Raw genomic sequence first — 11,046 nt, forward strand, 5'->3', positions numbered from 1 at the left:
CAGGGGCAAGTTGGGGTTGGGCCACCCATGGCGCAGTGGAGGAGGACCAAAGTTCCCTGCAAGGAAGTGGGCGTTAGTGGAGGGAGGCAGCAGAGAGCATGAGTAAGCCTGGCCCTGCTCCTGGAGCGGCCTAGGGGATCATCGCAAGGCCTTGTGGTCCCAGCCAGGGTATGTGTCTCGGTGAACATCCTCCTGGATGACCCTGCAGAGACAGGCCTGGCTGGTCTAGAGTCCCTTGCGAAGTTGGGGCCCGGCCCCGGGACCCCAATACTGTGGTAGGTGTTGTTCAAACTGAAAGGCATTGCCTGCTTGTCCCAGACAGTCCCTGCACCTGGGACCCAGATTTGTTCCCACGTTCCTGCCACGGGGTCTCCCGGCGATGCGTGGGAGTTTGACAGGCCCCATTTCTCTGGAGGGAGTGAGTTGCATAGGTCAGGTGCACCAGGGTCTGGGCCTGCTTTCCTGTCTTGCCCACCCGCTACGTCCTCTGCTGAGGGCAGCTTGAGGGCTCACCACTGGACCTGTTCCTCTCCCTTTCTGGGTAAGAGTTTGCCTCTCTGTCGGTCACACTGGCCACCCCCTCTCAGCCCCCTACCACCTGTTCAGCCTCCCCCCATCCACCTGCGTTTCTATGCATTGCTGTCACCTGAAGCGGTGGTGTGCTGCCTCATATATCACAGCCACCCTGGAGCATTTCTGTACCCCGTTCGTATCCTGACATAGCCCAGCGAGTCTGGAGGAACCTCTTCTGTGTCACGGAAGCAACATGTTGGCCAGAGGGCCCGGCACACGAATTTGGAAATCCTAGAATCCCCCGCCTGCCTGGCAGCCTCCTGGTCCCATAAAGAGGTAGGGGAACACTGCATTCCACCAAAGGGAAAAGGCAATGCATGAGTGTGGTGCCTGGCCAGGCAATGCATCTCGAGCCTCCAATCCTGCAGTGGCTCTGTGTGGTGTGTGTGTGTGTAGCTTATGCTGTCTGACATAGACCGGCAGGGAGTCCACATCACCACTGCCCTGACAGGGAGGGAGACCACATCATCGCCCTCACTGCACACCGTCTGCAGCTTATTGCTTCCCCAAAGTGGTCATGTGGCTTCATGTAGACCCTGGGGCGTGTCCCTCACTTGGGTCCCAACACTGCATCCCCCAACCCCCCGATACCTCTCGGAGACCCTTGAAATCACGCTGCCTGTGGCACAGGGGGACAGTGTTTTGAGCCAGCGCCCACGCTCATGGCAGCCTGCCGCCTAAGTGAGTGGTAAAGGAAATGGGACCAGGATGAACAGACATACGGCCAACGAAGGCCTGGGGAGGGTCCCTGTGAGAAGATGGCCAAGCATTGTGGGAGGAAGGGGACCGCTGTCTGTGGGACAGACACAAGCTCCAGGAATCCCAGGGCCCACGGTCACGGGTCTTTCCTGTGCACTGCCACACACGGGAGCAATGGGCAGCCCATCATGAGAGGGGGGTGTGTGCTTGCCAGTGTGTCACTTTCCAGGCAACGGGGACAAACGGCAAGAGCGGCGCGCATGATACGCAGCCTCCCCTAGTGTGGCGTCCTCTCCACGTCACACACCTCTGGTCACCGACCTTCCCTAGCCGGTGCACTGCTAGACTGCTGTCATGACATACATGTCTTCTGGGAGCAAGGATGGACGTAGAGAGTATGCAAAGGAGGCTGAGCAGATGGAAAACCGGGGTGCACAGACAGCAGGCGCACAGCTGACATGCGTCTCCCGGACAGCCAAGGTGATCCGCTGAGTGGATTTGTCGGACTAGGGGCACAATGAACAAAGGTGGCGGTGTAAATGGGCAAAGCGGGGAGGTCCCCCTTTACCCGTGTGTGTAGATAGCCGCGTGCCCAGCGCAGCGTGGAATGCAAAGGTCGCTTTCGCATGGCCAGAAGCCAAACAGGGCACCCAGAGCGCACAGAGGGCCGGCTGCAAGCCCCCCGGAGGAGTTGCACTGCACGGGGCCCAGAGCCTTCCTGCCTATGCAACAGACGCGCCCCAGTTTCCGGGTGACCTAGGGGCGGGACCGCCGAAGCCACGCACGCCACCGTCCCTATGATTGGTCCTGAAGGCAGTGAAGCGGCCTGGGCGTGGCTTGGAGCTCCCTCAGCCTCAAAGCCGCAGGCGCACACCTCTCACCACAAAGGCCTCCGAGGCAGCATCGGCATAGCGATAGCCACCGCCGAGGCATCCTGGGTACAGCACCATGCGCATGCGCATGCGCCCCCTCGACCTTTGGGCTCTGGGAGGAAGGGGGAGCGAGTTGCCAGCCATTGCCCTCAGGGCTCCACTCACTGGGTCTGGGGAGGGGGGCCGTGCTTTCACCTCCCGCTTCGTCGTCGGTAGGAGCCACAGTTGGTGTCTCGGGCCGGGGCCGCATGTTGCGCGACTCGTGTTTCCGAAACACTGGGGATGCCCGGAGCCCCCATGCCGCCTTCGACCGGGAACGGGGCGGTCGAGAGACGAGGGCCCGTGGGGACACTGGGTCTCCGGCAGGGCCGGAGGTGCCGCAGGCCGAAGGCTCGCAGGCCACAAGCGAACAGCCTGTGCAGGAAGGCCAGGCCCGACCCGAGAGGCAGGTGGGCGGCCCCAGCGAGATATCGGTGCCGCTGGTGCATGACATAGTGGCGGTGGAGGCGCTGTGGGGCCTGGCGGAGGAGGAGGTTGAGGTGGCGGCCGCGGAAGAGGACGCGCCTGGGGAAGAGGGGCATGAGCAGAGGAAGAAGGGGGAGGAGGACGAGGAGCAGGAGCCGGGGAAGGAGAAGGTCCAAGTTCACGAGGAGGAGGACCTGAAGGGCGAGGGGGAGCAGCAGGACCAGAAGAGCAGAAGGAGGAGGAGGAGGAGGAGGAAGAGGGGGAGAGGCAGCAGGAGTAAAAGATTAGAAGGAGGAGGAGCAGCAGAAGCCCAAGCAGAAGGAGGAAGAGCGGAAGGAGGAGGAGTTGGCGGAAATGAAAGGGGAGGAGCAGGAGCAGCAGGGTATAGAAGCGGGCGCGGCGGCGGCCACGGCGCCGGCCGCGGCGGTGGCGGTGGAGGCATTGGCGGCGGCAGTGGCAGGGGAAGGGGACCAGGAGGAGGAGCAGGAGGAGGAAGGGAAGGCGTGCGAGCCATTAAAGGGAGAGCAGAATTGCAAACCGAGGAGGAAGAGGAGCAGGAGAAGGAAGCGCTGGAGGAGCAGCAGCAGGGCGAGGAGGAGGTGGAGGGCAAGGAGGACAAGGAGGAGCGGGTGGAGGAGGAACAGAAGCCGAGTGAGCAGGAAGGCCGATGGGTGGAAGAAGCCCAGGAGCTGCAGGTGAAGCAGGCTAAGAAGGAGCAGGTAGAGTCAGGCCTCCGTCCTTGCCCTTCCCCACTGGAGGCTCTGGAGGCTCTGGAGGCCCTTCAGATAGAGCTACAGCCGGTGAATAAACAAGCCAGCCGGGAGCACGCTCGACTCAAACTCAGGATGTGGCAGAGGCGGCAGCGACATCTGCAGCAGAGAGGTGCCCTTATCCAGGGCATCCGTGGTTTCTGGGCCAAGGCTGTATCCTTCCTGCTGCTGGTGGAGGGTCCACAGGGGGCTGGGCTTGCGCAAGAGGAAGGAAAGGGAGGTGCCATTTAGAGGAACCCAGGACAGGGACTGGAGCTAAGCCACGCTCCAGTGGCCGGGAACGTGCAAACGTGATCCCATCCGGTGGTCCTGGCTCTGCAATGAGTGTGGGAGGAGGGCAGTGCCGGGGTGGGGGAGGCATGTGTGCTTTACGTCGCACCTGGCACGGAAACAGCGCTGGGAGAGTGGGGAGTGGCGGTGGAGGTCCAGGCCAGGTCGGGGAAATGACCGAGGGCTTCTTCCCACACAAAGCCGCGTGGGGGCACGTTTCTGGGTCCCGCTAAGCATCTTGCTGCGGGGAAGGCGATGTGAATGCCCACTGGTCGGCGCGAGACCGGATGTGTGCTGTCTGGCTGTGTGGAAGTAAGCGTCCTCAGTGTCCTCACGAGCACACAAAGCTAGGCGTGGTTGCGGGCGTCTGGGCATGCACAGCCTCCTGTGCGTGTCTAGCAGAGCCCTGCGCGATCCTGAGACCCCGTGGGCCTGGACGCAGCCTGTGGGGAGGGCTTGAGAGCCTGGGGGAGGACGCCAGTCCCGGGGGGAGGACGCCTGGATGCTGTCCACACTGGTTCTCTGGTTCGAGCTCTCTCACGCCCAGCACCTGAAGGCTCTTTGACCTGCGGCAGTTTGTGAACCACCCTCAGATGTCAGCCCTGATTAGTAAGCCCGATGAAAGCATGCTTCGCCACATGACCAATTTGAAGGTCGGCCTGGGAGTGGGAGGTGGTGTGGGTGGCTGGCTGTGTGGGGAGGGGAGGTGGTGGGGAGAAGTGATGTGTTCCTTCCTCAGGGGAGGGCGGGTCTCCTGGAACAAGATTTCACATTTCTGCCCCACTGTACCACGGCAGGTGGAGGAACACAAGTTTCCCAGGGAATGCCGGAAGATCCTGCTGTTTTTTGGCAAGAACTCCTACTTCCAGAATGAAGTCGTTACGAAGGAGTATGTCCTAGGCCTTGATGGTAAGTGTCCACTGACTGCATGGGCGGCAGTGGGTGCAGGGTTGAATGTGATTAGTTCTCTGGCGCCTTCTCACATACTCGTCTTCCTGCAGGGTATAGGGCGTCTCATTCCAGTCCCATCCAGTGGTACCCAAGGTACAGACAGGAGGCCTACAGACGCAGGCATGACAACAGCAGCCTCAACTTCTTCAACTGGTTCTCTGACCACAGCTTTGCCGGCTCTAGCAGGATTGCTGAGGTGGGGCCCTGTAACAAGGAAGGGAGGTGATTTTCATGGGTTCCCCCACTGCGTGGGATAGCTACCTGAGGCCTGGCCTGTCTCCCCTACCAGATAATCATAGAGGATCTTTGGCCCAACCCCCTGCCGTATTTCAAGATGAAGGAGGCCCCAGGAGAGAGAACTGAGAGGGAAAGAGGTGAGCAGCCAAGGGTGTGGGCACGGAAATGTGTGTCATGGGGTCCAGGGCACAATTCTCTTCTGCATGGAGGCACCGAGACTCACAGCGGCACAGGAGGTGACCCCAGGTCAAAAGGGCATCAGCCTGAGACAGGGAGTCTTAAGAAGTAACGTGTCAAAGAGGCTTTGCCCCTTTGGGGAGCCTGAAGGTGGGAAGGGGGCTAGACAAAAAGAATGAGCAAAGCGGGACAACCAAAGCTGGCTCATCACATAGCACGGTGACAACTGTCATTCCCGGACCATGAACCCCACCCTCAGGCCTCCTACCACCATCCCACATGTTGTCTGGCTTCTGGATCCCCTTGTCAGCTTTGGCACAGCTTATCACACCCTCCCATCCTACTTTCCGTTTGGAAACATTCAAGCAACCTTACTCAGGGCCAAGATAAGACTCTCACCTGTCCTGTGTGTGTGTGTGTGTGTGTGTGTGCGTGTGTGTGTGTGTGTGTGTGTGTGTGTGTGTGTGTGTGTGTATGTGTGTGTGTCTGTCTGTCTGTCTGTCTGTGTGTACCCATATATCCCAGGGATATGCACGATCTTGAGAAGAGTATGAAGGAGCGTCGCACTTCATCGACCCCAGTGGAAACCCTTCCGATGCTCACCGATGGTCCACAAGATTCTCCTGGCCATGAAATAAGGACAAGGGTGGTGGTGACACGTGGCGCAGGGCGGGGGTCCAATACATTTGAAGAAATATAGAATGGGAGATAAACAGCATGAAGTGTTTGTGTGTGTCTTCCTCTCAGGTTCGCTCTGGGGCGTGTCCATGTATACATGCGGCTGTCCAGAGGTGTAAGTGTTCTGTGCCTGCACATTGGAGTTCCAAGGAAGGGCGGGACGTAGGACATTGTCCGTAGGGATGGGTCACACATTGGGATTGCATGTGAGGTCAGTAAGATTGAAGCAATGGGGACTTGAGTGAGGGAGGCCAGGGCACAAACCTGAGAGAAAGGCCAGTGCCCAGGTTCATAGCTTTCCTGTGAAAATGAGGAAATTCAAGGAAACGGAGAGGCCAGCACAGGCCAGGGATGTCCAATATTCAGGGATTGGGCATGTCCATGATGGTGCCCCCAGAATCCCGCATGGGGACACCCTCAGTCATGTTGACTGAACCGCCACACAGGGAGGAATTCCCAGGGTTGATTACCCTCTGGTTTTCAGACGTCTACCAATGCAGACTGTCTTGTGGACAAGGTCAGGATCTCAGGACCAGCCACACATATTTGAGGGATTGTGAGCAGGTTGTAAGATTGGCGTCCAGGGGAAGGAACCGAGGGACCAGAGGCAGAGTGGGTGGGTAAGACCGATGAAGTTCTGCTTCAGGCAGAGTTGACAGGGACAACATACACACTGCAGAGAAAACAGCCCACTACAGTCTCACGCAACTCCAAAATCACAGCGAACTTTTCTGGTTCCACTTCCTGAAGCTGAGCCTCCCAAACACCGCTTCACTTATTCTCACACACACACACACACACACACACACACACACACACACACACACAAGACTCCTGAAGGAGTCCTAGTGCTGATGCCCTTGTGTGAACTTTGCTGTTTCTGAAAAGACCTCTGGTTACGAATGGGTGGCCCGGATTGCAAGCCAACAGAGGGGAGGGTCGCGGGGAGGTGGGGCTCTTCAAGGGCACGAACACGCCAACCTCTCCCGTGTGCCCTCTGCCCTCTCATCATCAGCCGTGATGAGTCGGGTGATGCTCTTCCTCTGTGTCCACAGGCTTAAGCCGTGTGTCCAACACGCCATGTGAGACTTGTGAGAAGACTCCCAAGTGCAAACACCAGCAGGCGCTCAGGGAGGTCGCCTCGTCCCAGGCAGCCTGTGTTCCTTTGCCTGAGTGCCAGGACAAAGGCTGCCTCAGCCACATAGGGAACGATGGACTTGTGAGGCCTTAGCATTCTGTGCAGAGGTCCCCGGCAGGCCTGGAGCTTAGAAAGGACTGGGACGAGCCTCACCTGCGAAGACGTGAGTGCTGGGATACTCCTTACACAGCAGATGGCTGCTTGCCAGAGATGTCTGTGCTAGGGATGGGGCAAAAGCTCCACCGTGCGAGCAGTGCAGTCGACAGAGTTCAGCCTTGTCCATCGCAGGCTCTTCTGTATCCCCATGTAACACGGCCCCCAGCACAGCGTGCCTGACACTGACCTCCCGACACTAATATTCCTGTCTCCCAAGCTGCCCAAGCTCCCCAGGATCCCCACTGCACAGCTCTGCAGTACAAGAGCCTTCTCTGCAGTGGCTCTATTCCAGAGAAGGCGTGGGCAGTCCCAATGCATGGAGGCCTCTTGCCCCTATCATATGCAGACAACACGGTCAGCGGGGTGTCAGCACGCTGTGGAGTTGAGGATCTGTGCGACCAAGCCTTACCTCTTCCAGGGCAGAGGCTGTCGCACTCTCTAGAAGGGAAGGCAGGCCTTTCTCTCGCTGCTGTCTGCACACTGGCTGGAGAGGCACGTCTTCTCAGCTGCTTGATGGGTAAATGTCAGGGTACCCTGGAAAAGCTCCCAGTGCTGACCCGAGTCTTTGGGTGTGAACATCCAAAGAAAGTATGGCCAGTGATTGTGCAGTGGGAATACGGCCTCAGTGGTCATGAGGCTGGGCCCTTTGGGGCATCTTCCTGCACAAGCAGGCCGTTACTTGATAGGTCTTGCCGAGCAGGAACACTTTAGGGGACAGGTGAACACAGGGTCCCCCACATGTTAATATCTCCAGCCAATACCTCCTTAGGGGCCAGGGTGACGTTTCCGCCCGGCCTGTCCCAAAGACAAGGTACGGACAAGGTGTGGGTGTGGAATGCACTCACGGCACCCAGAGCCAAACCCTCGAGTGTGGACACTTGAGGTCCGTGGGCAGAGGCCTCTGTGCTCTGTGTCCGAGGGATTACAGCCCTCATGCTGCACACCCGGCATCCCCGGGTGTCCTCCCGTATCCGCAGCTCTCCCCGGGGAGCCCTAGGGTCCAGGAGCTGCTAAACCCCCTGCACAACTGTATCTGCTGCCCAGCGGCCTCTTCCACCCCAACATCAGCGTGTGTGGGCTCCAGAGTGCTGTCCCTCGAGAGAGGACACCCTCAGCAATTCAGGAGCCTTCTGACTTCCATGTCTCTGAACCACACGTGTCTCATTGGCCTGTCGGGATCGTCACGTTGTTCTCTGTTCACAGGAAATGTCTCGCATTGCCTGTGCTCCTCTGTCTCCCTGAGTGAGCCCTGGCGTGTTTGTGTCTTTTCCTGGCTTTGCCTGTGCCGACACCTCTCTGGTGATGCCTCCTTGCCTGGCCTAAGTGGGCACAGCTGTACCCGTGTAACCGCCTTCGTCTCTGCACACCTGTGTGTTGGGTCAGCTGTGGCTCTGGTGGCCTGTCTTGTCTTTGGTGTATGCTTCTGCGCTTGAGTGTGCTTCCCTCTGCATTCAACCCCTTTCTTCCACTGACAGATCCAGTTGCTGTCCTGCTGTCAGGTGGAGGGGCTTCTGCGTGTTCTGTTCTATGTTCCAGGAGCCAGAAATCCTTCCGTGCCTGTAGGACCTTCGTCAGAGGATTGGCCATGCACTCACTGCCAGCCAGTTAATGTCCCCAAATGCAGCTGGCTTGCTGTGAGCATTCCGTCACACCTCTATTTTCTGTCCTTCTGTTTTCAAACCCTTTGCGCCCGAGGGGCTCAAACGTCACTGGCCGGCACATTGCAGATGCATGCGTAAATTGTGAAAAGCGGACCGGCAACGTTTTCCCACTTACTCTTTTGCCACGTGGCATGTTCCTGGCTGGGAGAGACTTCCCCCTGCCAGTGTGTGTCTCGTTTCCGTGTGCCTCCTGTGTGTTCTGGTCCCTAATTTGTCCATTACGTCCTACCTGGGAGTCTGATCCATGTTTGCAGGAACGAGGCTGACACCTTTGACTGCTGGGTTCTGAGCTCAGCTTAGTCCACCAGGACTAGTGCGTGCCTGAGGGACACAACGGGCAGTGACGGATGTGCCCGTATCCTTCACGTGCAAGCGCTCCGTCCAGCCACCTTCACCGGGACATTTCTCAGCGACCCCTCTTTGTGTGTGGTGAGAGCACTTGCCTCTGAGAAATCTGACGAGGCGGTGAAGCATTGCTTACGGCTGCCCTGTGCAAGTTAGATCTCCAGAACTCATGCACATGGCATGACTGCATCTTCACACCCGAGCCCCGACACCTCCTCATCGCACCCTCCCCTGATTAGCACCACTGTACTCTCTGGTGGACTGCATGCCTTTAACTCCTTTAGTCTCCTCAGGAATCCATCAGGCAGGGCTCACCACCACTGTGCTTCTGTCAGGGGCTGGCTTCTTTCAGTGAGCCCAGTGCTTTCTGCACTGATGCTCAATGCACCCGCAGAAGGGTGAGCCACACTAAGCCCGGCGGCAAACCCTTTGGCCCTACGTTTCCCACACGTGTGCCTGGTGGCAGAGGTGCACAAGGAGCCCGCCTGCATGCGTCTCCCAGGTCCTCCACAGGGTACAAAGTACCGCCTCAGGAGGCTGATCCGCATCAGATGGGCATAGCTCTGCTTGCACGTGTTAGCCTTTCGTATCATACAGGCAGCCCAGACTTAGAAATCCTGCTACCTGCTTACAACTATCCAGCCCTCGTGCTTCTGCAGACGCTCTGTGTCTGTACAGACATTTGAGTCACGGTCTCGTGACCTTCCAATACAGCTTGATGGTCTGTCCTTAGCTTACAGCCTGGGATGCGGTTCTCACTCATTGTCCTCCCCTCGGGTGCGAGTTTCCTCCATCACTGTGGTGGAAGGTAACCTTTATCACCATACGTTGGCTTGAAATTACTGGGCGGATCACCTGTCTGCGTCCGGGGATCCGAAGGAGACCTTGGCTCTTTTGCTCACGGTCCACCCTTTCTCTGTGATGAGTCGCTTTGGATGAGAAGCTTGCCAGAGGCGAGGGGGCCTCAGAGTTGAGCACATTTCCTGGGCATCTGTGAGAACTTCGTTGGTTCCACTCGGAAAGCATTGACATTCATGGATGTGCAGCCTCTGCTTTTGCTTGAATTTGCCGAGCTTTGGGACGTGATTTCTTCCCGCATGTGCTGTGCCTAAATCTCTGCTGTGTCTTTCCGGCAGTCCCGTTTGCTGTCTCCTGCTGGTAAGTACAGGACTTCCAGCAGCCCTGTGGGGAACGGGTCCTTGTTTTCTTCCCTGCGGTGCCCTCTTCCTCACCCCGAATGACCTCACTGCAGCTTCCTCCTAGTTCAGCGATCGTTTCAGACTGCCCTTAAGGTCCAGGTGGGAGCGGTGCCTTTTGTGCTGAGGGCTGACCACTGTAGAGCATTCGTCTCTGTGCAAATTGCACAGGTGAATTTCACCAGGTGAAAGAGAGTGCACACTGCAGTTGCCCTGTCTTCAGAGTCAGCCCACCTGTCTCCGCCTCGGCTGCCCCTGCTCTCCTTCCTCCTACCCTCTCCTTGCCTCCCCCTCCCTTGTCTTCTTCCTGTCCCTCCCTCCCACTTTCCTTCCAGCTCTCTTTGTCTTCGTCTCCCTCCTCTCCATCACTAATGCCTCCCCCTGTCTCCGCCTGTCTTCCTTGTAATAGGTGCCCCTCTGTCTCTTCTTGTCTTGCTCCTCCTCCCTGTCTCTCCCGCCAATCTCCCCGGACTCTCCCTCTCCAGGCTGGTCTTCCCCTCCACTCGTCCTTCCTTCATCTGCTCTGCTAGCACGTGTCTCTCTCTCTCCCTCTATAGCTCTGTCTCTCTGTGTGTCTCTTTTTCACTGTCTCTCTCAGTGGACCTTCTGTGTCTGGGTGCATGCTTCTTCAGAATTCTTGTTGGTGCCTGGGAAATGGGAAGGGAACTCGTCTGCTTTCGTGTGTACTAGTGAAAGCAGGCACGGGGCTTTCTCAGAGACAGACACAGACAAGTCTGCAATTCTCGGTGAAGGGCCCCTACGTGCCCTGCGTGGTTGAAGTCGTCCTCCTTTTAGTGGAAGGTTAGATTTCAGGACCGGAGCAAGCTGCTAAATCCTACTACCCCATCTCCCTGGCGC

At 58.0% G+C, this 11,046-nt stretch overlaps 1 protein-coding gene across 1 annotated transcript; it reads left to right on the plus strand.

Moving 5' to 3' along the window:
• Window positions 1-2,392: 2,392 nt before the first annotated feature.
• On the plus strand, window positions 2,393-4,940 carry LOC128774567 (testis-specific Y-encoded protein 3-like; the record flags this gene model as incomplete). Its single annotated transcript, XM_053893633.1, has 6 exons — window positions 2,393-2,575; window positions 3,374-3,532; window positions 4,225-4,302; window positions 4,447-4,558; window positions 4,651-4,796; window positions 4,890-4,940. Coding segments are annotated over exons 1-6 (729 nt in total), but the record flags the coding sequence as incomplete, so codon positions are not given.
• Window positions 4,941-11,046: the final 6,106 nt, after the last annotated feature.

This window comes from Panthera pardus, unplaced genomic scaffold (assembly GCF_024362965.1).
Source record: "Panthera pardus isolate Hobbes unplaced genomic scaffold, ASM2436296v1 HiC_scaffold_333, whole genome shotgun sequence".
Classification (NCBI taxonomy): Eukaryota; Metazoa; Chordata; class Mammalia; order Carnivora; family Felidae; genus Panthera; species Panthera pardus.